Source organism: Sus scrofa, chromosome 4, assembly GCF_000003025.6.
Source record: "Sus scrofa isolate TJ Tabasco breed Duroc chromosome 4, Sscrofa11.1, whole genome shotgun sequence".
NCBI lineage: Eukaryota > Metazoa > Chordata > Mammalia > Artiodactyla > Suidae > Sus > Sus scrofa.
The window spans coordinates 91,527,274-91,555,064 of NC_010446.5; the positions used below are offsets into that span (position 1 = coordinate 91,527,274).

The 27,791-nt window shown below is 37.1% G+C and overlaps 3 protein-coding genes and 1 pseudogene across 3 annotated transcripts; 3 read left to right on the plus strand and 1 right to left on the minus strand.

The window, feature by feature from the left end:
- Nucleotides 4,921-6,550, plus strand: LOC100522736 (olfactory receptor 6K3-like). The gene has a single exon (XM_021090787.1). It carries the CDS (start codon nucleotides 5,356-5,358, stop codon nucleotides 6,349-6,351), a length of 996 nt encoding a protein of 331 aa, XP_020946446.1. The 5' UTR covers nucleotides 4,921-5,355; the 3' UTR covers nucleotides 6,352-6,550.
- On the plus strand, nucleotides 13,889-15,684 carry LOC100522928 (olfactory receptor 6K3). The gene has a single exon (XM_005663227.3). It carries the CDS (start codon nucleotides 14,162-14,164, stop codon nucleotides 15,107-15,109), a length of 948 nt encoding a protein of 315 aa, XP_005663284.1. The 5' UTR covers nucleotides 13,889-14,161; the 3' UTR covers nucleotides 15,110-15,684.
- LOC100523120 lies at nucleotides 19,221-20,421 on the minus strand (annotated as a pseudogene).
- LOC100523309 (olfactory receptor 6K3-like) lies at nucleotides 24,055-26,564 on the plus strand. Its single transcript, XM_013996902.2, has one exon. It carries the CDS (start codon nucleotides 25,099-25,101, stop codon nucleotides 26,044-26,046), a length of 948 nt encoding a protein of 315 aa, XP_013852356.1. The 5' UTR covers nucleotides 24,055-25,098; the 3' UTR covers nucleotides 26,047-26,564.

The following is a 27,791-nucleotide window of genomic DNA, read 5'->3' on the forward strand; positions in this document are numbered from 1 at the left end:
TTGTTGTTGTTTTGCTTTTTTTTGTTTGTTTGTTTGTTTTGTTTTTTTTTGTTTTTTTTTTTTTTTGCTAGACCTGCAGCATGCAGTAGTTCCTGGGCCAGGGACCAAACCCTTGCTACAGCAGTGACTTCATCCACAGCACTGACAATGCCAGATCCTTAACCTACTGAGCTACTAAGGAACTGGCATGCGCTTCCTGAGACTTGGCTCATTGACACAGAATGTATTCTGTTGTAGTCTGTGGCCAAATCAAGTCACAAGGGGGACTTCAAGGAGGGAAGGAGATGAAATCTTTTGATGGGAAGAGCTGTCAAATCACCATGCAGTGCGAAGGGAAGTGTTAAGTGAAGAGTTTAGATTACACGGTTTTCTTGGCAATGCAGAGATAGTGATATCCCCACATTATCCTAAAAATCATGGGAACCACTGGAACTAATCCTGTATGTGTGGGTGCAAATGGTAGGTCGTTTTCTATACTCAGAACTTGTGGTAAAGGAGTATCTTCAGCAAAGTAAACACATTTATCATAGCAGCATGTCTTAGAGTCAACAATGTTATTGCAGTGGATATTGTATCTTTCTCAGGGTAGCTCAGTTGGCCTTGAAAAATGTCACTATCCTCTCAGATAGTAGGGAAGTTAAGAACAACAAACAAACAAACAAAACCCCCTAATCCTTTAAAAAGAAATTCTTCATAATAGTGTGTATTCGTGTATATCTATTATGAACAAATCTATCAAAAGAGGCCATACTTAAGGAAAACTCACAGAATTCCAAACACTAAGGAGAACTAATGAGAACTGATCAAAGGAAAAGGTTTCCACCAATTAACCCATGGGAAAATAGAATTGCTATTTTTCTCCAATCATCAGGGGAAGACTTCCCGTAGAGAAATCTCCCCAAGAAGGCTTTAGAAAAAGCATTCAGTCTTTTCTGGTGTGCTGAAGGGACTCAATCCGCATAAATGCATGAAAGGGAAGGGACCTCGTTGTCTCTGCCAAAGGTAAGAGGAGAGTGTATGGGGGTCTAAGATGCAGGTTTGCCCTGTGTTAATGAGAAAGTAAATTGTCTGCTGGGCAGAAGGAAAGGACACTTAGCTTGTGCTCCTTCTGTTGTTTTAAATCCCAATATTTGGGGACATATTTGAGATTGCATGAATGGCTGAATGGAATTAGGTTCACAGAGGAGGAAATATAAGAATAAAAATCAGTGATGATATTATGTTTTGTCTGGGGTGTGATAGGTTGAATAATTAAGACTTTCCCCCTAATAATAATAATAATAATCTCCTCTGGTTTCACACCTTCAGAGCTTCTCTAAATTAACTGATGCAGGAGGACATCATTTTACACACAGGCTTCTGTTCCCAATGAAATGAATATAAACCAAAGAGAACATGAATCAAGAGAGGTTATTTATATCAGCAGCCTATCACTGAGAATCAAGTCCTAGATTATTGATGCAAATAGAACAGTCTCTACCCCTAGACCAATTTTTTATGCATGTCTTCCTTTTTCCAGTAGGATTGGGTCAGCTCATTTCTGTTCTCCCAGCTGCCAACAGATCAACTCTATATTAAGTTCTGTAGAGTACAACATTGATTTTGCTAAAACATAGGTACCTAGATTCTATTAAAATGATTAACACCAGTCATTTAGAAGAAATAAAGAGAGCTGAACAGAACCATGAGACAATACCTGTGACTTCTTCAGAGGTCCAAAATGTCTCAGTTCTAAGGAATTACTAGTTGTCATCTTTTCACTGATTTGCAAATGGAGATAGTATAAATCTTCTTTGACCCTTTCCTTAACCTCTTCATGTGTATGTGTCAGGGCTCAGCAGAGCTAAGAGAGAGTTGAACTGCCAGGTGTCAGAACAGTAGATCAAAACAACCATTTTAAAGCAACAGTTATCCCAAATGAAAGTAACAGTGAAACTTTATATCACTTACTATGACAGCATGATGAGAAAAAGTAGTGACTCCTCACCCTGACCCTAAGCCCCACCATTTCATATCCCCATGAAACTGAGAACCAATCAAGGGCCAGGTGGATCAGCACAGACTTGGAAGTCCTTTCACTGTTGAAGGAGCTCTGAACAGAAGGTCCCAACAGTTTTATGGACCTTGGAGTGAACTAAGTCAGGATGGGGAAGAGTGTCTTCAAGGTTTTTTCTTTCTCCTCCCGTATGAAGGCTTCAGCAGAGGTGCCTAAGGAGGACCTAGGCCCAAGGAGTGAAGATGCTGGGGTGAATATAAACCTGCAAAGAACATGGCTTGCCAGAGGAGTCTGAGTCTTTGACTGCAACTCCCTTCAGAAACTGCAATGCATTGGTTGTACACCATATTTGGAGTGGAGAGGACAGCTTTTCCCTGGGAAGACTGCCTAGGAAAGACTTTGTAATTGCCTGTGGTTAGACCTGAAAAAAAATCACACAGGTTTTTCACCAGGAATCAGGTTCATCAGTGTGTATGTATTTTTTAGGTGGAGGGTAAAGTAGAAGGGATCTTCTTTTCCCTATTATTTTATTCCTATCATGAAAACTCTTAAATCCACTTCCTTTATTCAAAACTATTACACAATTGAAATTTCTTTCAGTCAAGTGTCAACCATAATTCTTTCCTTTCTGATTCTTTCCCTTTGTGTGTTGGGCCAGTCTAATATTTCTGTGAATTTGAAGTCAACCCTGTGTCTTACCTTTTTCTTGGGTTTCTCCAAGTCCCTCCCTTCACTTTTTCTAAGCTCTGCAGGGTCCATAAGACCAAGAATGGCAAGTCTATTTTGATGGGCTTCTAAGGTTTGCATGTCTCTCCTTTTCTAGTTGGTGTTGGATTTTGCAAGAGTGATAAGTCAAAATTACTACTGATAATTCCGCTAAGGATGTGGATCATTACAACATTTCATTTACCTGGAGTTGAGATTTTCTTAGGCACAAAATACTCTCTTCCTAGACATTGTGCTTGGAAGTTTGAGCAAAGACTTGTTAATTAAGCTACCAACAAAAAATATCCTATAACCTGGGAAGTTACTGTCTGAGTCAATATTGAAATATCTTTAAATTGGAATTACAGATAATATTTGACATCTTTTCAAATCCTAACATATTTGGTCATTATCTAATATGAGTCTTTTGTCATTTGTCCAGAATTCTCATCCCAACATAGCTCTGTTCTTACCATCCCAATTTGTATCATTCCTTCCTATTCTTTCCTATGAATGTCCAACAGCCTTTACCCTTGGCAAATAATCTTCTCTGTGTCTACACTATTTACCTCCTTCCTTAACTGAAGTATATTCTCTTCTAAAAACAACACCCTGTTCAGATGAAAGTTGTGTATTCTTCCACTTTCCATGTTTCTCTAGGCTAAGAAAATGCCAGAGAAAATGTTTTATTAGTATTCTATATTTCTTTACATTCCTGCTACTTAAAGATCATTTCTTTGGTATCTAGTTTGATACCTTCAGACTTAGTTGGATCATTATAAGACATTAAAGTCCACAGGAATGACTCACCTAACAATTTGTCTCATAAATTTGTACTAAATGACCTTGAATTCATTTCTTTGATTTCTCCTATGTCTAGGATTTTAGACACACAGTAAATATTCCAGGTATTTTAAACTCTAATATATTGCTCTTTAAAAATATGGTCTTTTCAGAGTTCTTGCTGTGGCACAGTGGGTTAATGATCCATCACTGTCTTTGTGGTGGTGCAGGTTTGATCCCTGGCCCGGGAACATCTATATGCTGTCAGTGAAGCTGAAAAAAGAAAAAAGAATATGATCTTTTCCTTTTAGCTTATTAATTAGATTTCTTTCTGTTACAATTACTCTTTAACCTCATTGAACTATTCAGTCTCTAGACTATTTTCACACAATTATCAATGCCTTATTGTCTTGACACTCTTATCCATCCATCTGAAACCCCCATATCCATAAAGCTAAATACCTATGTCATTATCTTTGGATTTTCTTTTGTACAGAAGTCTACCTTACTCTAACTAATGCATTGAGTAAATGCCATCATTTAATATTTTAGACATTATAGCTAGATTCCTGACTACTAATGAAGGGAGAAACAAAACTTGATCTCCAACCTAGGTAGACCATGAATATATCACAGAAAACACTGAATGTGTTAGTTTTGCACATTTTTTTCCCTTGAGGAATTTCAGCCATTTTTCCAAAATCTCCTATCCTTAGAATTCTTATTCTCAGGAAATTACCTCATTTATCACTCAACTGAGAAACTTGAATAGGGAGACTTCGGTATTCATTAAAAACCTCTGCTTGGTGTTCACATCTCTAATTGATTCACCCTTTAGGAGCCTAAGTAAAAAGGGCTTCAAGAGCCAGATTCCAAAGGGAGAGCTCATAGTTCATGTACCGTGCCTTCTTCATACTTACAAAATCTTCTACTGCTCAGTTTCTCACAGGTCCTTTCTTTCTGTGATGGCCAATTTCTGCAAGCTTTATTTTTTCTACTGCTGGGCATAGTTTCCCACCAAGGTATCACCTTGACATGTGTGCCTTAGGGCCTTATCCTCTTCTCTAACCATTCTCAAGGCCGCTCCATTGTCTGATAAAGAAACAGAATATTGGCAAGTGAGGATGTTCCAGAAAATGCAAAATCAAATTTTACAATAATTAGAGAAAAAAGAAGTAAAAGTTTTGATATTCTAGTCTATAGTCAAGAGTCATTAGAGGGGGTTCCCGTCGTGGCTCAGTGGTTAACGAATCCGACTAGGAACCATGAGGTTGCGGGTTCGGACCCTGCCCTTACTCAGTGGGTTGACATCTGGCGTTGCCCTGAGCTGTGGTGTGGGTTTCAGACGTGGCTCGGATCCTGCGTTGCTGTGGCTCTGGCATAGGCCGGTGGCTGCAGCTCCGATTAGACCCCTGGCCTGGGAGACTCCATATGCCACGGGAGCGGCCCAAGAAATAGAAAAAAGACAAAAAAAAAAAAAAAAGAGTCATTAGAGAATTTATCTGGTATGTGATTGAAAATGATTTGGGGAATTCTTATAAAATGTTTTTTTATTAGTACCCCTAATATTGTATTAGTACCGCTACATTATTTCAGTTACTACAGTTTATAAACATGGCATTATTAATATCTTATTTGCTTTCTATTTGTCTCCTTCATTAGAATATAAGCTTCATGGAAGTAGAGACTATTTTTTTCACTGCTGAATTCAACAAATCTTCAATTGTGCTTAGTAGGCACATAATAGGTACTAAATGAATATTTGTTTAATGAGTCCAAGAATGATAGAGGTAAGTCATCTATCTAAAGCATTTCTTCTTCTGATTCTTATATAAGCCAAAAGGACTGATTCTTCGTATTTCATCTGGGGAATGGACTCTGTCTTTCTACACATAGCAATTAAGGCTGCTCAGACCATGGTGACAAGTAACCAAACTTTTACGGTGACAGAATTTCTCTTCTCTGGATTTCCCCAAATTGAAGATGGTAGCCTCCTCTTCTTTATTCCTTTGTTCATCATCTACATCTTCATTGTTACGGGGAATCTCATTGTATTTTTTGCAGTCAGGATAGATATTCGTCTTCATAATCCCATGTATAATTTCATCAGCATTTTCTCACTTCTGGAGATCTGGTACACCACAGCCACCATCCCTAAAATGCTCTCCAATCTCATCAGTAAGAAGAGGACCATTTCCATTATTGGTTGCCTCTTGCAGATGTACTTCTTTCATTCACTGGGAAATTCGGAGGGAATTTTATTGACTGCTATGGCCATTGACAGGTATGTTGCCATCTGTAACCCTCTCCGCTACCCGACCATTATGACTCCCCAGCTGTGTGCTCAGCTCTCTGCAGGCTCCTGCATCTTTGGCTTTCTTGTGTTGCTACCAGAAATTGCATGGATTTCCACACTGCCATTCTGTGGGCCCAATCAAATCCATCAGCTCTTCTGCGACTTTGAACCTGTGCTACGCTTGGCTTGTACAGACACATCCATGATTCTGGTTGAGGATGTGATCCATGCTATTGCCATCATCTTCTCTGTCTTGATTATTGCCGTCTCATATATCAGAATCATCACTGTGATCCTGAAGATTCCCTCTGTTGAAGGTCGCCAGAAGGCCTTTTCTACCTGTGCATCTCATCTTGGTGTCTTTCTGATGTTCTATGGCAGCGTATCCCTCATGTACCTGCGTTTCTCTGCCACTTTCCCACCAATTTTGGACACAATTATTGCACTGATGTTTGCAGTTCTTGCTCCCTTTTTCAACCCTATCATCTATAGCTTGAGAAATAAGGATATGAAGATTGCAATTAAGAAGCTTCTCTGCCTTCAGAAAATGTTTGATGCATCTGCAAGTTAATGTCAGATCATAGGCATCTCTCACTTTGGATGTTACCCAAACATAGTAGATAATAAAATTAACATGTAATTCATTTATTATACTGATATTTTCTGTTTACTTATCCCAATTCTTCTTTCCATGTAAAATTATCCCATTTATGGATTCAATTAAGATATTAAGAACTATCTGTTTAGGAGTTCCCGTGGTGGCGCAGTGGTTAACGAATCCGACTAGGAACCATGAGGTTGCGGGTTCGGTCCCTGCCCTTGCTCAGTGGGTTAACGATCCAGCGTTGCCCTGAGCTGTGGTGTAGGTTGCAGACGCGGCTCGGATCCCGCGTTGCTGTGGCTCTGGCGTAAGCCGGCAGCTACAGCTCCGATTGGACCCCTAGCCTGGGAACCTCCATATGCCGTGGGAGCGGCCCAAGAAATAGCAAAAAAAAGACAAAAAGAAAAAAAAAAAGAACTATCTGTTTAGACTTTCACAGATCGATAAATAATAGAAATATTATATTTAAGCCATTAAAATATATTTGAGTATTCATTTTATTGTTATTCATTTCCTTTAGTATTTATTTTATTGTTCATAAACATGAATTTTATTGCTAATATATTTTTAAAATTATATTATTATTACATAAGAATTAGTAACAACTGCAGATGATAAAATATGTGGTGAGAAATATAAGATCTGCAGAAGAGGTTTAGGTTCATATTTCACTGGTACCACACACTAACTTGAACAAATTAATTAATCTCTCTGCATTTTAGTTTCATCAGCTATGAAATAGATGTAAAAGTAATATGTATGAAAAGTAGAACCTCATATAATTATTATAAAAATTAAGTGAATTGCTCTATGCAAGTATGCTCAAAATAGAGCAAGTGCAAACATAAGGGTTAGCTATTATTATTTGTCATTAATTACTTTCATGTATTATGGATGTTTTAAAGAATGTTATAGTAAAGAGTTATATATTAAAAATAAAATCTCATGCTTAGGAATATTTATCTATGATTATTATTCATAGTGTTTTTGTTCCTATTATTTTCCTGTGGCTAAGTGGAATTAAATGTTCATTTTACTTTGGCTGTTTTGGTTAAATTCATCCAATTTGATTGAAGTAAACTATTTTATTGAAAGAAGTTTCAAACACACTCTGAAGTGATAGGTAAATGGATAGGTCTAGTTAGATAGACAATGGATATAGGTAGATATACATATAGACTTTTTGAGCTAATTCTCTTGATTTCACTTTTGTTCCTTTTTAAATATGTTCATGCATTGCCCAAGGAATTCATGATGGCTGTTTTTTTTTTTTTTTTAACCTTGAATTGCCATATATCACTTTGCTTTTAAGAAAAAATAAATAATAATGTATTTGATTGGGTCTAAAGCATCAGGTGAGTCTGTCTACTGGATATTCCAGAAATGATCAAAGATGTGTATTTAAAAACTAGCAACAATATCAGAGCATACAAAAATCAAAATAAAATAAAAAAATATTATAAGTACTGGGGAAAAGAGAATACTCTCAATTGACATTGAAACTTGAGTTGTTTCCCCAGTATGAGTGCATTTGAGGTCCAACTGAAGATAAAATATATCTACCAGATATTGGACAAGGAAATATGATAAAAGAACCTAGGGATTAAATGAATGTAATTCTACATGTAAGCCATGAAAAAAAAATCAAATCTTGGAAAAGCAGATGCTGAGAAACCATGATCCACTTGGGAACTTTGGACAGAGGAAATAGAATCAAATTGAATAACAGTGGAGCTGTCCCTCGAGGAGTGTTCAGAGATGTGTACAAAAAAATAAAGCTGAAATACACAAGTTAGAACTGTTATGAAATACCCAGGTAATCTCGGGTTTCTAAAACAAAACCAGAAAAGCACAACTTCTTGGCACAACAGCAATTATCTATAACTGATATTAGACTTCATGGCAGATGCTTCCATATTTGCTATGAGCAATTAGACTGACATTTTTCTCCAGTTAGTTTTTGTATCCATATATGTAGTCATACACACAGACACACACAAACACACACAGACAGTCTTTTTATTTATTTATTTATTTATTGCTTTTTAGGGCTACACCTGTGGCATATGGAGGTTCCCAGGCTACAGATCTAATTGGAGCGACAGCTGCCTTCCTACACCACAGCCACAGCAATGCCAGATCCAAGCTGCATCTGTGACCTACACTACAGCTCATGGCAATGCCAGATCCACAACCCACTGAGCAAGGCCCGGGATCAAATTCACAACCTCATGTTTCCTTGTTGGATTCATTTTTGCTCTGCCACAACGGGAACTCCCCAGACAGTATTTTTAAAATCACTTTAGTCTCCTCTTACACTGCGTGTTTCAAGACTATTAACTGTGTTTAATGAATACCCAATAAGTACTTGAAATACTAAGTTAAAGAGTGATTGAGAAAGAGACAGAGAGATCTAAGGATTGGAATCAAATGCTCTTTCATGAAACAGACTCTAATTTTAAAAATAATTCAAATAATTCAAATTGAAATGTTCAATGAGATTTGTGAAGATAGTATCTACTATTATAGACACTGGAAAATAAAAAAAACAAAGTAAAATAGAATTAAATATAGAAGAAGAGATTGAGTACTGCAAAAAATGAAAATAATGACTTAGAGAAAAACTGAAGGAAATATCCCAGAAAAAAAGGAGCCAAATGAATAGCCAAAGATTAAATGCAAAGAAAGAATATATAGGAAATAAAGTCACTTATTTTACAAGCCGTATTTGTGATTATAGAAAGATCAGAGACAAAGCTGAAGAAATATAATAATCAAAATTAATGGAAATTATTCCTGAGGTAAATACTTGGATCATCAGATCAAAAGAAACTGTTTCATACAAGCCCTAAAACTGTAAAATTCTTAGAAGAAAACGGAGGAAAATCTTCCTGCCATTGGTTTTTGCAATGACTTAATGGATGTGACACAGGTAAAAGCACAGGCAACAAAAGTAAAAAATAGACAAGTGAAAAAAACAGACAAATGGGACTACATCAAACTAAAATCTACACAGCAAGGGAAACAAGCAACAGAAGGAAAAAGCAATATACAGAATGGGAGAAATATTTGCAAACTGTATATCTGATAAGGAGATAATTTCTAAAATATAGAAGGAAATCCTACAACTCAAAAGCCAGACAACTCCTCAAATAACTCAATTAAAAATTAGGCAAAGGAGGAGTTCCCATTGTGGCTCAGTGGGTTAAGAACTGACATAGTGTCTGTGAGGATGCAGGCTCAATCCCTGGCCTCACTCAGTGGGTTAAGGATATGGCATTTCTGTAAGTGCCAGCATAAGTCACAGAAGTGGCTGGGATATGGCAGCCCATAAAAAGGAAAAAAATAATAATGGGCAAAAGACTTCAAAGACATTTATTCAAATATGACATATACTTGGCCAACACATATATACAAAAAGATGTTCAACATTATTAATCATCAGGGAAATGCAAATCAATACTACAATAAGGAGTTCCCTTCATGGCTCAGTGGTTAACAAACCCAACTAGGATCCATGAGGATGGGGATTTGATCCCTGGCCTCACTCAGTGGGTTAAGGATCCAGTGTTGCCTTGAGCTATGGTATAGGTCTCAGACACAGCTTGGATCCTGCATTGCTGTGGCTGTGGCATAGGCTGACAGCTGTAGCTTGGACTCAACCTCCAGCCTGGGAACTTCTGTATGCTGCAGGGGCAGCCCTAAAAAAAAAAAAAAAAAAGAAAAATTACAATAAGATATCTCCTCACTCTAGATAAGATGACAGCAAACAACCGAAGATATTATACGCTGGTGAGGTTGCAGAGAAACTGGAAGCTTTTGTGGCGATGTAAAATGGTTCAGCAGTTATGGAAGACTGTATGGCGATTCCACAAAAAATTAACAATGGAAGTATCATATGATCCAGGATTCCCACTTCAGGGTATATATTTGAAAAAATTGAAGTCAGGATCTCAAAGAGATAGCTGCACTTCCATGTTCATTGCAGCAGTATTCAAAATAACCAACATGCAGAAAAAACCCAAGTGTCCATTGTGAGATAAATTGATTTCAAGAATGTGGTATATGCACACAATGGAGTATTCATCAGGCTTTAAAAAGAAGGAAATACTGCCATTTGCAATAACACAGTTAAATCTGATGGACATTGTGCTGAAGGTAACAAGTCAGTCGCAGGACAAACACTGCATGATTCCACTTATATGAAGTATCTAAAATAGTCAAAATCATGGAAGTGGAGAATACAATTACAGTTGCCACGAGCTGAGGGGTGAGGGAAATGGGAAGTTGTTCATTAAGTATAAAGTTTCTGTCATGACAGATGAATAAATTCTAGAGGTCTGCTATATAACATATTACCTATAGTTAAGAATATGGGAGTTCCCATCATGGCTCAGTGGTTAACGAACACAACTAGTAAGCATGAGGTTACGGGTTCGATCCCTGGCCTCACTCAGTGGGTTAAGGATCCAGTGCTGCTGTGAGTTGTGGTGTAGGTCACAGAGACGGCTTGGATCTGGCGTTGCTGTGGCTGTGGCTGTGGCTGGCAGCAACAGCTCCGATTTGACCCCTAGCCTGGGAACTTCCATATGCCACAGGTGTGGCCCTTAAAAGACAAAAGACAAAAAAAAAAAAAAAAAAAAAAAAAAAGAAGAAGAATATGGCTTTGGGCACTTCAAAATTTGCTGAGTGTAGATCACTGTGTTAAGTGTTAAACACACACACACAGATGATAAAACCAAACAAACCACGACCAAAGGGGGTACAAGGAAATTCTGGAAGGTATTGGATGAGTCTATTACCTTTATTTTGATGTTGTCATGGGTGTTTGAAGTATATTCAAACTCATCAAACTGTATACATTATATCTGTGTGGTTCTTTGTATACAAATTGTATCTCAACAAAACTGTTAAAAAGACTATCATGCTATGTTAAATTATTAAAAATGTAATTATGAGAGTTGAAAATTTTAAATTTTAAGAAAAAATATGTATGAAATTAGACAAGGAAATTAAGCCCCCAGGTCATTAAAAGATCTGAAAGTATGTTTTGCCATCCCCAAATCTGATATTTATTTCTGAAATGTGATATCACGGAATCATCTTGGAAGATTACATGATGAAATCAGTTAGCTTTGCAAAAAAATAAGAATTTAAGAGTTTTTAACATAGCAGTAGATTGAACACATGCAGGACAGAATAATCCAGTGAAAAAGCTGAGATGTTGATTGTCAATGGAGAGGTCAACCAGACCATTGGGAAATGTTTAGAGTAGGAAAGACTCACATGCATTTGTAGGTAGCATGAGAAAAAAAATAGCAATGTGCCCTCACCTCAATATTGGCCCAAAATTCCAAAGACATGATTATTATAAATTAGTCTTATTTTCTACTATATATTTATTCAACATGTTTTCCTGGTGTCAGTATATTTCATTCAAGCCTTTTACATCTCTATGCTCATTTCAGAAGAATAGGACCATGACAAAACTGTTCTTTAGATGGTGCCCTAGTAGCACAGCCAAGGCAATGACCATAGTGCTGAAGAAAGTACCATATGATGGTCAGAAAGATGAGTGCAATCAGGAAAAAAAAAAAAGAAAAAAAAAAAAAAGCAAACGACTGACAATTTTGATCTAGAAATCTAATGAGAAGAAAGAACAGTGAGAAGCTTTCTGCTAATTAACCCCATGAGGGAAAGTGATGCTCTTCTCTGTGTGTAGGAGAGAAATCTCCTATGGAACCCACTTCCCCTTTCTGTTATTCCCTGGGGTATCTGTGAAGATAACTACAAGTCTGCTTTTCCAGAGTCTTAAGGGATATCAAGGATGCAGAGACCTGGACAGACAGAAGAGTGCCTGTGGTCTTTGGCAGAGGTAAGTGCAGAAGATTTAGGCTTGGCAAGAAGGAGTTCACTCACCATGCACAGGAATAATAATCTCATAACATGAAGACTTCATTCTGAAGAAATGTAGAGGCTTTGAATGTGGGTGAGAGGCCAAGGAAAGTTTAGAAGGAAACGACCTGCTGTGGTACTGAGTAGAGATGTGTATGGAACAGGATACTCCATTTAACATAGTATGGTGTCATGTTTTGCAAAGTTATTTTTTCCAGACTTGATTAGTACTCTCATCAAAATGGAATACTTTGCCTTCCAAATCATCCTCAGCTTTCTTTGTTGGATTATCTATGACCATCTTGTGGGTTTAAATATAATTACACCCAGTGGCCGGGTTCCAAGTTAATTTCTTTGACACCAACAATATTTTACATGCTAATTCTGTTCTAGTTGCTGTGAGAGTTAAAAACTAAATCTATACTGCTCTAAAGGAGGAGCTCATCCTAGAGAAGATAAAACAAGTTGATGATTATTATGCAACATGACAGATATAGTACAGAAACTCCAGTGTAAAGGTGCCCAATATTTTGAAGTGTTTACCATGTTTCTGATATTCTCTAATAATTTAAAATGTATTTACACATATTGGCAGATGCAGCCAAGTGTCTGTAGGTTGGAATATGTGACATGAGATATAAGTGCATGGATTTAAATTCTGACTTTGTTCTTTAACAGCCGAGAAAATATTTAACTGGTCTATGCCAAAGTTTTCTCATCTGTAAATGGGGTTAATTATCTTATCTCATTAGAGGATTAAATAGGAAATAAATACTTGTGCTGGCCACAGTCAGTGATTTAATATTATGTAATATACTATACTATTTTCTATGTATGAAATATTCATAATACTACATAATACAGTACTCTTGAATTTATAAAATGAATTATGCTACACTATCATTGTTATTACAAAATGTCTAACCATTCTCAGAACCATCTGAGCTAGTTTCCATTAATAGTTAGCAGACAGTGTTGCTTAACATGGTCAGAAGAGTGGAATGGTAGGGGAGGAAGCACAGAGCCAAGTGCAAAAGGAGAATGAGAGGTATGGTGGACTGGATTTTATTACACTTTCAAGAAGCTTGCTGGTAGGCCATGTTTGAGTCCTTTGTAGATATGTATTTAATCTTACAGTATCCCTATGAACAGATACAATTCTAAATATCATTTTGCAAATGAGTACTTGAGAATGAAAGATTAATTTGCCAAAAGGCACATAGGTAGGAATAGGCTTAATGGGAATTTCAGTGTAGTCTCCAGGTGTACATTCTAATGTCCTAGAATAGAGATCTCCAAAGAGGAATGTGCGAGATGCTCCAATTGGGTGGGAAAAGAAAATAATAGAACATCTATTGCATTTACTTTTTTTAATGCTCCTTACTTTTAAAATGTATTGTTGTATAATAGAAAAATATTTTGAATTATTATTTCATAGTGTAGTTTATGTGCCTAATTTTAAATGCAAATCCTGGAGTTCCCTGCTGACCTCAAAGTTAATAATTTGGCATTGTCACTATGGTGGCTCGGGTTCAATCCCAGACCTGGGAACTTCCTCAGGCCACCGACATGGTGAAACAAACAAATTAAATGCAAATACTTACATTAGAAGTTAGGCTGAAAATACTCTTAACTATTTATTTATTTTTTTTTTACCATTGAAAACATTCAGAGACGTCTATTTCTGCAATTTTGATGCTGGGGGAGTAAGTGAGAAAATACAGAATACTGGTCAATTTTTACAATAGTATGGAATTAGGTGGGAAACATAAAACTTTCAAGTTACTCCTTATTAATTCTAGTTATTTAGCTAGCAGCTTCTCTCTTCACTTCCTTGTGAGCTGGTGTGTGCCTTCCTCTACTCACAGGTAGTTCTGCTGGGGATATGGAGAGCAGAAACCTATCAGCAGTGACTGAATTCATCTTCATTGGCTTTCCCCTGACCCAGGATGGTAGTCTCCTGTACTTCTTTCCTTTGCTTTTCATCTATACATTTATTGTCATTGGGAATCTATTGATCTTCTTTGCTGTAAGGCTGGACACCCGTCTCCACAATCCCATGTATAATTTCATCAGTATCTTTTCCTTTTTGGAGATCTGGTACACCACAGCCACCATTCCCAAGATGCTCTCCAATCTCATCAGTGAAAAGAAGACCATCTCTATTACTGGCTGCCTCTTGCAGATGTATTTCTTCCATTCGCTTGGGAATTCTGAGGGGATCTTGCTAATCACCATGGCCGTTGACAGGTATGTTGCGATCTGCAACCCTCTTCGCTATCAAATGATCATGACCCCCCGTCTATGTGCTCAGCTCTCTGCAGGCTCCTGCATCTTTGGCTTCCTCATCCTGCTTCCTGAGATCGTGATGATTTCCACACTGCCTTTCTGTGGTCCCAACCAAATCCATCAAATCTTTTGTGACTTGGTCCCAGTGCTGAGTCTGGCCTGCACAGATACATCCATGATTCTGATCGAGGATGTGATCCACGCTGTGGCCATTATCCTTACTGTCCTAATCATTGCCCTGTCCTATATTAGAATCGTCACTGTGATCTTTAGGATTCCTTCTGCTGAGGGTCGGAAGAAGGCTTTTTCTACCTGTGTAGGCCACTTCACAGTTTTTCTGATATTTTTTGGCAGCGTGTCCCTCATGTACTTGCGTTTCAATGCCACTTACCCACCAGTTTTGGACACAGCCATTGCACTGATGTTTACTGTCCTTGCCCCATTCTTCAATCCCATCATCTATAGTCTGAGAAACAAGGACATGAAGAATGCAATTAGAAAACTCTTCTGTTTTCAAAAAGTGTTGAACACATCTGGAGTTTAATTCTGAGCCGTAGATCCCCTTTCACTGTTTTGATGTTTCACTAAAAGATTAAAACATGAAATTACTCCACACCTAGTTCTTTGTCACACTGAGCTTTCTGTCTGTCATCCTGATTATTTTCCTGTTATTAGGAAAATGTGTTTATACACTGTGTCATCAAGAACATTATTATGGGGGTTAAAGTTTTCTTTTCTCTTCTGAAAAGTTGTAAGTAAAGGAAAAAATTCTCACCATTTAAGAGGGTTAGCATTGCACTTCAGAAGCTGGCTATGTGCTTCAAAGTATTATGTTTTTACTCAGGTAATAGATCTTGGGAATATTTTCTATTTAATTATGGATCATAGATAACCTGATTAGGTTTGCCCAGAAAACATATAATAAAGAGCAAGAGTCATACTTATGGAAGTAAATTATACTTATAATTACAATTATATAATTAACTCTTCATTATAATAATAAGCATATATATTTAGTAAGACTAAAGTATCAATATTGCCAGACATTTTCATAAGAAAACTAGAATGTAGAATACTATTTACAAATATGCACAGATATGAATTTTATTTACTGCTTGCCTTTCCAGGGCTAAACATTCTTTTTTTTTGTTTGTTTTTTGGTATGGCCACACTTGTGGCATATAGAAGTTCCCAGGCTGGAGACTGAACCTGTGCCTCTGAAGCAAACTGAGCTGCTGCAGATTGCAGACCAAGGCGTGGCAAAAAAAAAAAAAAAAAAAAAAAAAAAAATCAGTACAGGCAAGAGAAGGGTCTATTTGGGAAACATTTAGAAGTAATCTTTTTTTGATAAAATTGTTGGAAATTCCAAACAGAATAACATAGGTTGGGATAATGGTTAATCAATGATCAATGGGTATCTGGACTGTTTCTGTTCAGCAAGGGGCTAGTTTAGATGTCTGTTTCCTAGCCTTCCTTTGGTGGATGGCATGCTAAGTAAAATTGGGACATCTTAGCTTCAAGTCTGAATTTAGGATTCCATAAAAAACTGAGGACAAAGTACACATTAGTGATTGCCTGTAATAGATTTCTGCTACACCTGTATCTGCCATAAGAATAGAATTTTTTGTCCTAACAAAGAAACTGTTAAAATTAAAAGGCCGATGATAAATGCATCTAAGGGTGGAGAGGAGGCCTTTTTAATACAATAACAAATTTCAGTTCTATGTGGAATTTGCAACTGTATCCAGTGATTTTGAACATGAACCAGATTAATCATAAATAAAAAACAGATAAGCAAACAAAAATATGTCAATGAAACCTCCACTTGGCCAAGGGTCGCATTTCACAGCTGTATGGTAGCCTCCCCCAGGATATATGCATTCTTGTTCCACTGGCAACCAGAATTCAAAGCTGTTATGTTAGCATTGTTTCCAGCAGTCATATGTTGGAAAAGAAAATGGACCACAGGCACAGAAGAATCCACTGAGAGACCTTAGATTATATGTAATAAATAAAGCTATCCTACCCCACTGAAAAATTTGCTATTATCAATTGTTTTACAACTATTCAAAGTAAAGGAAAACAAATCAAATATTTAAATATAGTTTGTCAAATCTAAGTGTGTTGATTTCTACAAGTGTCACAAAGGATTTGATATAGTACAACAGTTTCTACTTTTATTGTGGTGCATTTTTAAAAAAGAAGCAGGAAGAAACTTTCTCTTGCTTCTTAAAGCAATGTATTTACTGGAATTAGAGAACAAACAGGCTGTGTAAGTATATCCTTCCACACCGCTGTCAGGGATGCCTGTCTGCCAACCATTTACTTGAGTTAAACTGTGACAGCTCTCTTCAGGATTCAAGCCCACAGTTAAAGCTAGTCTCTAGGTTAACAATAGGGGGCACTCTCACCATTTACGCTTCATATCTCTACATTTCCTGGATAAGGACAAATACAGACAAACTAATTAAGCATTCCTTTTTCTAAAAGAAAATTGTCACTCTCCTTTCTTGTTAATTTATGCTTCTCTCATAGAAATGATTATTTCTAAAAATAGTGAGCAAATGAGCCACAGCTTATGTCTTAAAAAATAAACGTGCTAAATGTTGCTGATCCTAAAAACAGATAATTACCACAGGATAAAAATAGATAATCTAGATTAAATTGCATATTCGAAGAAATATGTAAGATGTTTCTTAGCATTAAATTTCTGCTATAGTAATACATCCAAGAAAAACATTAAGGAATAAAACTTCCCTGATTTTCAATGGTTAAAAAATATTGTGAACTTATTGTACACAAGAGTAGTTAATATAAAATTGGCTTGCAAAGTATTCCAATTTATCAAATACCATTATTAGATGGAGATGAGGTGAGAAGCTCTCTTGTCCATCTTCCTAACATTGCAAACCCTTGAGCTATGCTCACTAAACCACCATTTGTGAATGTGCCAAGGATGTGGCACCACTGATACGGTACTCTATCAAAAACTTCTAAGATATTTTCCATAATAAAGATAAATAGGCAAAAAAGTAATGTACATGTTGCTGCATTTTACAATGTTTACAACACGCTGTAAACTACCTTAGCTTGAGCCAACAATATTCTCAGTTATACAAAATATTTTTTCAATGCTAAGGATGTGTAATTAAAAAAAATACTGAAGTTAAGGCATCAAATTTAACTTTATCATTTTCTGTTTAAAATATATTTTCAGGAGTTCCCGTCGTGGCGCAGTGGTTAACGAATCTGACTAGGAACCATGAGGTTGCGGGTTCGGTCCCTGCCCTTGCTCAGTGGGTTAACGATCCGTCGTTGCCATGAGCTGTGGTGTAGGTTGCAGACGCGGCTCAGATCTGGCGTTGCTGTGGCTCTGGTGTAGGCCGGTGGCTACAGCTCCAATTAGACCCCTAGCCTGGGAACTTCTATATGCCATGGGAGCGGCCCAAAGAAATAGCAAAAAGACAAAATAAATAAATAAAAATAAAATAAAATATATTTTCAAAACTCAGAATTCAGAAATCTGGTACTTTCAGAAATTCCTTTGCTGAATTTCTCATATTTGTTTAAAAAATGCTGCTATTTATTATGAGTTTTTAAAAATTATTCATCGTAATGCAAATAACTAAAGCAGAGAAAACGTGATGTGGATAAGAGATTGGAAACCGAACTCATTTAGCTTGTACATTTAAAAAAATACAATACAACTGTCTGTTAAAGGTCCCTTGGGAAAAACTTCTTATGCGGTCTTATTCAGCAACAAACTGATGTGTACCAAAGGGCCAGGCCACATGATAACATGAGAACCATGAAGATGTGGAAACTGGGACCACCAGGAAGTTGTCTTAGACTCACAGACATGGAGAAAAGACTTGTGGTTGCCAAAGGGGAGGGGAGAGAGATGGACTGGGAGTTTGAGTTAATGAAAACTATTACATTTAGAATGGATAAACAACCAAGTCCTATAGAACAGCACAAGGAACTATATCCAATCTCTTGGGATAGACCATGATGGAAAATCGTATATATATATCACTTTGCTGTGTAGCAGAAATGGACACAATATTTTAAATCAACTATACTTTAATTAAAAAAAAAGCCCAGGAGGTTGTCTTTTCTGTACACACCTAAAATAACTACATGAACTAAAGGTGTTCTCTGGAAGGCAGTTATCCATGTAAAATCTGGCTTTATATTCAAGCCATAGAAGGGCCTAGGGACTAATAGACTTACACATAGAGCATTCATGACATTTTACCTCTTGTTCTTCTTTGTTTCCCCCATTATGTTAGCAATGCACTTGGCTGAAGTTTCGCTATATCCATGGTTGTTTTCGTGGACATTTTTCCTTTTCATACTAGAAAGTGCTGTTTTGAATTCTATAGGGTTCTGAGGTCACACTGCATTGATTTTCTGTCTTAAAACTTTTTTTGTTTTGTTTTGTCTTTTTGTCTTTTTCTAGGGCTGCACCAGCGGCATATGGAGGTTCCCAGGCTAGGGGTTGAATCGGAGATGTAGCCACCGGCCTACACCAAAGCCACAGCAACGCCAGATCCGAGACGCGTCTGTGACCTACACCACAGCTCATGGCAACGCCGGATCCTTAACCCACTGAGCAAGGCCAGGAATCGAACCCACAACCTCATGGTTCCTAGTCAGATTCGTTAGCCACTGAGCCATGATGGGAACTCCAAAACTTTTTTTTGAGCAAAGAAAGGTTTCTTGCAGGGTCACGCAAGGAGAACTAGGTGGCTCATGACCCCCAAACCAAACTCCCGTCTTAAAGCTTTTAAATTCTATACTATAGAAGTGTAAAAAATGCTGTCTTCAATACACAACAATGTTACACTGCAGGATTCAATTAAAGAGACATCTTATAATGTATTGAATTCAATTTCCACCATTTTTTCCTCTCTGCTGAGCTAATGTGGTTTTATACCAAGCTGAATGCATTGCAACACACTGATACTTCCGTCCACATTCCAGCCTTGGAGTCTTATGTGAACCTATTTCATGGATGCATAACAAGAATGTAATTAGTGGTCAAATCAACCATTCATCTGCCCATCTGATGTCTTCCATTTGGCAGCCTTCTCCACCAGAAAGATGTTTTTTTGATGAGTCAAATCCTGCAGCATAAATCTGTAAGGTAAAGGGAACATTCTATTCACCTATGATTCTATAGGCAAATATTGATATAGTGATTTGCATGCATTGAGTGCGTATCAGAATTACTTTGACTTCCAGGAAATATGTCAGTTTAAAAAAAAATAATGGGACTTCTGGTCAGCTGACAAATCTGAAACATCACTATTGCTGTCACGAGCATATTTAGTTATCACCATCTGAACCCTAGATAAGGTGTATGCTGTGCTACACTGGTCTTTGCTGCTTGTTGCCTTTGCTGCCTGAGGAGAACAGGCATTAAGCACAGTTATGCTTCTCCTCATTTGCCTTAGATCTTAGAACAAAGCAAATCTACTTTCCTCCTTCCTTTATCACCACTTGGGAAACACACATTATACTCTGAGACAATGAGTTCACCGTATTTTATTGGTTCTTTGGACAGATGATTTTTTTGATCAGAAGAAACCATGATCTTGACTCTTTTTCAAATCTTTGTTCACTGGTCATGAGCCCTAGAACACTTACATTTTTTCATCTACTAGTTTATTATAAAAGATACAACCTACAAATCACCAAATGGAAAATATGCATGGAGCAAGTGTGGCGATAGGGTGGGTCATGGGTCCTCCCTGCCCTCTCTGAGTGCAATTCTCTCTTAGCTAGTCCCTCTGTGTTCACCAACCAAGAAGATGCACGTTTTTCAAAAGATACTTAAACCAAAAGGAGAAACCCCAGGGAATTTATTTGCAAAATACAATACATTTCTAACAAAAAAATTTCGTAAAACATGATCCACTCTGTATAACATAAAACTACTCTGAAGTTGACCACAAAATACTACGATCAGCAACTCTGTTTCTTAACTAATTGGAAGAAAATGGTGACCAATAAATGTTTAATATCTATATTCTGTTTGCTTATTCTGAAGGCATACTTGCCCCAATCCCACTCTCTAGTACTATGTGCCATTTAGGAGTGAGTGAGTGTGTGTGTGTGTGTGTGTGTGTGTATGTGTGTGTGTGAAGTCTACATTGCTCTACATTGGAATCTGAATTTTCAGGCATATGCTGCAGCAGTTGGATAAAGGTTACTGTACATTGAAGATGAGCATACTCTGCTAGTAATAGCAAATAGTCATAAGTTGCCTTAAGAATTACAAAAATATTTTTAAATATTATAAATTTAAATCTATAAAGAAATTATAGAGGACTTTAATGTATGAAATGTACTGGTTTGTAATGTAATATTAGTGATAAATAAAAATAATTAGAAAATATGAAAATTCAATAGAAGAAATAAAGATTTGAATGCTGGAAAGCTAATCTAGAGTTTTGACTTGAGAAAATATCATAAATTCAAAGGAAAAAAGATATTGTCCTATAGAATAGTTTACATGGAAACTAAATCCTAAAAATGCAATGTTAATGAAATTTAAATTCTAGAAATAAGAGAATGGTAGCCTGAGGAAATTTAAACATTTAAACATTTTTACAACAGTTAGAAGAAATTACCTTAAACAAAACTTAAAAAAAAAATCAATCTGTTTCTAACTAAAATGGAATACATTGCATTATCTATGTTTCAAAAGCCATAGACTTAAGATTTATGAGAAAAAATGTTGCTCTGGCTGTGGTGTAAGCTGGCAGCTGCAGCTCTGATTTGACCCCAGCCTGGCACCATATGCCATAGGTGCAGCCCTAAAAAGAAAAACAGGGAAAAAAAAGATAAGAAAACCAAAACAAAACAAGTTTCTATTGTGATTCAGTGGGTTAAGAGCCCAACTTATATCCACAAGGATGCAGGTTCAATCCCTGGCCTCTCTCAGAAGTTTAAAGATCCAGCATTGTCATGAGCTGTGGTGTAAGTCACAGAAGAAGCTCAGATCTGGTGTTGCCGTGGCTATGGTGTAGGTTAGCAGCTGCAGCTCCAAGTCAACCCCTAGCTTAGGAACTTCCATATGCAGCAGGTGTGGTCCTAAAAAAGAAGAAAAAAAAAAAAGAAAAAAAACAGGTTAACAAATTGGAAATAAGTGATAAACTACATACTTGATTTGTGTAGAGGTTAGACAGGTATGTTCACAATGTAAAAATTTATTGAAATGTATATTTATAGTTTGTGAACTTTTTGTACATAAAGTACATATCATTAAAATATTTTTTTCTGAAAAAAAATTTATTTCCTTTACGGAGGGGATAAATTTTAGTCAGCCAACTCTCGCTATATTTTTCTTTATTATTTTATATCTTTATCTTGATTTAGAAATATCTTCATATATATTTTGTTTAATTACTATCTGTTTGACAATATTTTTTAGGTAATTTTTGGATATAGTACAAAGTAATGATTTAACATTATTTTGTTTTTGATGGATATACTTATGCCCAGATAATATTAAAAAATCATCCTCTCCAGTGATAAAATACCACTTTTTCCCTACAAGAAATACGGCATTTTTCCCCCATTAGCCTCTGGGTTAGCTATATAATCCTCTAACTTGTTGGCTTATGTATGTCCTTACACAATATTGATGGGTTATTGAAGCTTTATGGTAATTTGAATATCCAGCAGTTAAATATTTCCCCAAGTAGCCTTCATTTCTCACATTTTCATGGTTATTTTCAGATATTTGCTTTCCCACATGAAATTTAAATTATTTTTATTGTTACTCATCTTACCACAAACAAAGTTTGCTTTTGAATGGCAAATATGTATTTTGTTACATTGGAATGAATACTGTCTTATGGTAATAATCTTCTCACACATATAAGAATTACATTTTGACAGCAAATTGATATGCATTTATTTATGTTCATAAATTCATAACATTTCTAGAGCTATTTCTTCATGGTAGCTAGGGGAGAAGAAATTATAGGAATTTCAAAAAGAACGAATGGAAGGAAGTGGTATACTAGAAGCACATGCAATTCTTTAATATATTTGTGGTGAAAAATGGGAACTATAAAGAGTTCAGCAGAATCAATAGAAACAATTGGAAGGAAGCCTTTGTGCATGCTGTTGGAGAAAATGACTTGGCATTCTTCCATCTTCTTTAGTATGGCTCACTTCCAAATTACATGTTTTCACAGAAATGGTCTATTTTATTCTATTCTATTCATTAATCAATTCACAATAATTGACATGCCAGTAAATCTCCTTCAATATTGTCCTGTTTCTTGAGTGTTTGTAAGGATGGGATCCTATCAAGGCCCTTCTTTCTATGGTAGATTTCCAATTTCACATCTAAATGGAGACTGGTTTGTTAAAGGGTAATGATGACAAGAAATGGGGTAATGATGGCCTCCAGAATATGTACGCTTCCTGGGAGCACTGATTGCCCTTTGATCTGGATATCTGATGAGAAAAAATTGCAGCTGGCTCTGATAATTGACTCCATGGGGCAGGGGAAAATGCTTGCCTTCTGTTTATTCCCAAGGGATGAAGCCTCAGTGGAGTTCATTTCCCCTTTAGTATTTTTCTAAAGGTGGCTATTATAACCCTACCAGGGAAGCTGAAAGAACACTTAAGAATGCAGAGACCCAGAGAAAAGGAAGACCCCTCCTATACCTGGCAGAGGTGAGTGGAAGTCCCTAAGGTCTAGGGAGAAAGAAGTCATTTCCTATTTCCTCTAAAGAGTCAATTAGTGAAGCTTTGGGAAGGCTTGAATTTTGACATTGGACTACAGTTTATGAGAAAGCTCTGTCTTTGAAACACTGGGCTCTGCATATTTATGATCAGAAGTAACATCCAGTTATTCAGATTTTACAACTGTCTGAGATATAAATGCTTACAAATTTCCTTCTCATGGATTTTTCTTGATTTAATTATATTTATAAATCTTATCCAAACTTATTCATTGAAAAATAAGTTACTTCCAGGTGCTTAGTACATGCTAGGGGTTGTGAATGACAGGCAGTTGATCCTGCCCTAAGAGAAGCTCATAATTTAGGGAAGTTAAACAAATAACAAGCTACAATAAGATACAGTGGAGGATTATGGTAGAAGTTCTCTGTAGGAAACATGGGTGAAAATACACCAGGGTGTGTGTGTGTGTGTGAATGTAGGGAAGGCGATGACAGCACAGCAATAGTTGTAGGGCTTCTGCTAGGAGGCAACATCCGAACTGAAACTTGAGGAAAGCCTAGGAGGTATTCTTTTTAATTTTTTTTTTTCCTGCACCTGTGGCATATGGAGGTTCCTGGGATAGAGGTCAAATCAGAGCTATAGCCACAAACTTAGGCCACAGCCACAGCCACACCAGATCCGAGCTACATCTGTGACCTACACCACAGCCCATGGCAATGCCAGATTCTTAACCCACTGAATGAGGCCAGGGATCGAACCTTCATCCTCATGGATACTACTCAGATTCGTTTCTGCTGAGCCATGATGGAATTATTCGATTGAAGAAGAGTGAGTGAGAGGGCCTTCTAAGAAGAGAGTTAACATTCAGAAGAGCTGTAAACCAGGAGAAATCATGGTGAACTCTGAAAACCTCCATAGTGCAACATGAGAGAGTGGCAGCAGGGGAATACTGAATACGTGGATCTAAAGTTCAGGAAGCATACCTGTGCTGAAGATGGACATTTGAAAGAACCAAAAACTATGGGGCATATGTGGTCATCAACCATATGGAAGGACATGATTTTAGGGACCATGGCAGGAAGTTGGAGTACATAGACATTTATAGAATGGGTCAAGAAAATGAATTTATAATGCATAAAACAGTGTTATAAAAAAGTACCTGAGAAGAAGTTTCCATTAGGAAGAAGGCAAACCTGGAGAGGGTGGTTTCACAAGTGCCAAAGGAGTAGTGATCAGTAGTTTATGATGCCAAAGGTCAATCTTAATGTAATAACTGAAACTTTTTCATTTTGCCATTACTATGTCACTGACATAGGACAGAATGGCTGCCATACAGTAGCAGAGAAAGAAGTCGCATAGCAAGTGATTGAGGAGTGAGAAAGATCTAAATGAGATATTGTCAATATTATTCTTCCAGAAAGCAGTTCAAGGTAGGAAATGATAAGAGATATTGAGCAATATTAATGCTAGAGACTGATACGTTAATTCCTTTAATATTCATAACTCTTCACTAATGTTTTTCAACTGCAGATGAATATACTGAGGCTCAGAAAGAGTATGTAACTTGCCTATTTACCCTACTAATAAGTGGCAGAATGAGAATTCAGGCTCAGAATGTTGGATTTGAATCCATGCTACTAATCATCATGCTAATAAAGAGATTAGAGATTTAGGCACGTTATACCATTATTTTGAATATGGGAAATGTCAAAACACAAAAACACCAGGTAACCAAAATACCACTTACATCTACACTGCCTTGATTTCCTTCCCTGGTAGTTGAGTGTACCCTCTTCTTCAGTCACAGGTAGCTCTTCTGGGGATATGGAGAGTGGAAATCTATCAGCAGTAACTGAGTTTGTCTTCACTGGGTTCCCCCAACTCCAGGATGGTGGCCTTCTATACTTTTTTCCTTTACTTTTCATCTACACTTTTATTGTAATTGGGAACCTAATGATCTTCTTTGCTGTAAGGCTGGATCCTCGTCTTCACAATCCCATGTACAATTTCATCAGTATCTTCTCATTTCTGGAGATGTGGTACACCACAGCCACCATTCCTAAGATGCTTTCCAATCTGATCCGCAGTCCAAAGACCATCTCTTTCATTGGCTGCCTCTTGCAGATGTACTTCTTCCATTCACTTGGAAACACTGAAGGGACCTTGCTGACTGTCATGGCCATAGACAGGTATGTTGCCATCTGCAACCCACTCCACTACCCAACCATCATGACCCCCCGACTATGTGCTCAGCTCTCTGCTGGCTCCTGTATCTTTGGTTTCCTCATCCTTCTACCTGAGATTGTGTGGATTTCTACCCTGCCTTTCTGTGGTCCCAACCAAATCCATCAGATCTTTTGTGATTTCACTCCGTTGTTAAATTTAGCCTGCACAGATGCCTCTGTGATCTTGGTGCAAGATGTGATCCATGCTCTTGCTATTCTAATAACAGGTCTGATTATTTCTCTCTCTTACATCAGAATTATCATTGTTATCCTGGGCATCCCTTCAGTTGAGGGTCGTAGAAAGGCCTTTTCCACCTGTGCTGCGCACATCGCTGTCTTCCTGCTGTTTTTTGGCAGCGTGGCCCTCATGTATCTTAGATTCTCTGCTACTTATACAACATTCTGGGACACTGTCATTGCTCTAACATTCTCTGTACTTGCTCCCTTTTTCAATCCCATTATATATAGCCTGAGAAATAAGGATATGAAAGATGCTATTAAGAAGCTCTTTTGCTCCCAAAAGGTGTTTAATAAATCTGGTATGTAATTTAGGTGGCAGTACTCTATGTAAATGGAACTTCACAAAATATCGAGTTCAAAGAGACCAGAATGTCAAAGAATTACATATTTAGTCCACATTTCTTCCCAGTGAGCTGGTGAATTGACTGGTAAAGAAAGTCCCCTGAGGACTTACAGTGATGACCATAAAAATAATTCTACTCCTTATCCAGGGTCAGTGTAATTACTTTTCTGTCTCTATAGTTTTGTTTATTTGATTTTAATTTACTCTGTTACTTCAAAATGATTATTTGCATAAATGTTAATAATACTAATGGGTATTACCTTTATCTATTAAGTAATACCTTCCTTTGATATTTAATCAGCCTTTATAATACTCTTTGTGTCCTGATAAAGCCCATGTAGTTGAGTGAAAGTACACACTAACTCACTCTGCTACTATGGTGATTTCCCTAAGCCTTTTCAGTAAGTTTCTGGACATTAAGAAGATGCAAGAATTCCTGGCATCCAGGCCTTAAACCCTATTCCCCACTGTGGTTTCTTTTCCAGTCAGCCTTGCCAACATTTAAAAATACACATACTGGAGTTCCTATTGTGGCTTAGTGGGTTATAAGCCCAACTAGTATCCATGAGGATGCAGGTTCCATCCGTGTCCTCACTTAGTGGATTAAGGATCTGGCATTGCCGTGAGCTGTGGTGTAGTTTTCAGATGTGGCTTGTATCCCAGGCTGGCAGCGGCAGCTCCAATTCGACCCTTAGGCTGGGAACTTCCATATGCTGTAGGAGCGGCCCTAAAAAGCAAACAACAAAAATAAAAAAAAATTTAAAAAAATAAACATGTACTGGTGGGATCTGCATGTAATGCTGTCATGTGCTGTCATGAGCAGGGACATCGTGGACTGTATTTGGTATTTTGTTAAGAACTGTACAGTGTAATTAAGATCAGATTTCTACCCATGGAACCTTCTATCTTATGTAGAATCAATGTAAGAGTGTTAAAAAAACATAATAAATGATTACATTTACATCTATAGTCAATCACATTTATTCATGATTTAATCCACCTCTCTAAAAAATTATCTGTTTTCACTAGTGCTAAAATAAATACTTGGCATAATATTTTAAATGTAATATATACATGATTTGATAAAAATATGTTAAAACAAAAATTATGTACTAAAATGTATTCATGTTTCCACAATGTATTTATAACCATCAGTTTAATTATGGTAAAATATTTCAATGATCAGACGTACAAATTATTTCTCCATTTTGTTTCTCTATTGTTTGTTTCTCTATATTGTTTATGGACTATCACTATTCTAATAAATATGGCAATTTTCATTTTCTTGAATAAAATCCTTTCCATTTTCCGAAAATTCTTATTTCAAGATAAATTTCAAGAAGTTGACTTATTAAAAGCAAATATGCAAATATGTTTATAGCTCTTGGTAAAAATATTGCTTCTGTAAATGGGTTGCATGGATAATGCATTGATGTTAACCCTTTTAGTACAACTTCGATAGCATGGAAACTCATGTAGATGAAATGAAAATCTAGTTATTCTGGAGTTCCCGTCGTGGCGCAGTGGTTAACGAATCCGACTAGGAACCATGAGGTTGCGGGTTCGGTCCCTGCCCTTGCTCAGTGGGTTAACGATCCGGCAGTGCCGTGAGCTGTGGTGTAGGTTGCAGATGCGGCTCGGATCCCGCGTTGCTGTGGCTCTGGCGTAGGCCGGTGGCTACAGCTCCAATTAGACCCCTAGCCTGGGAA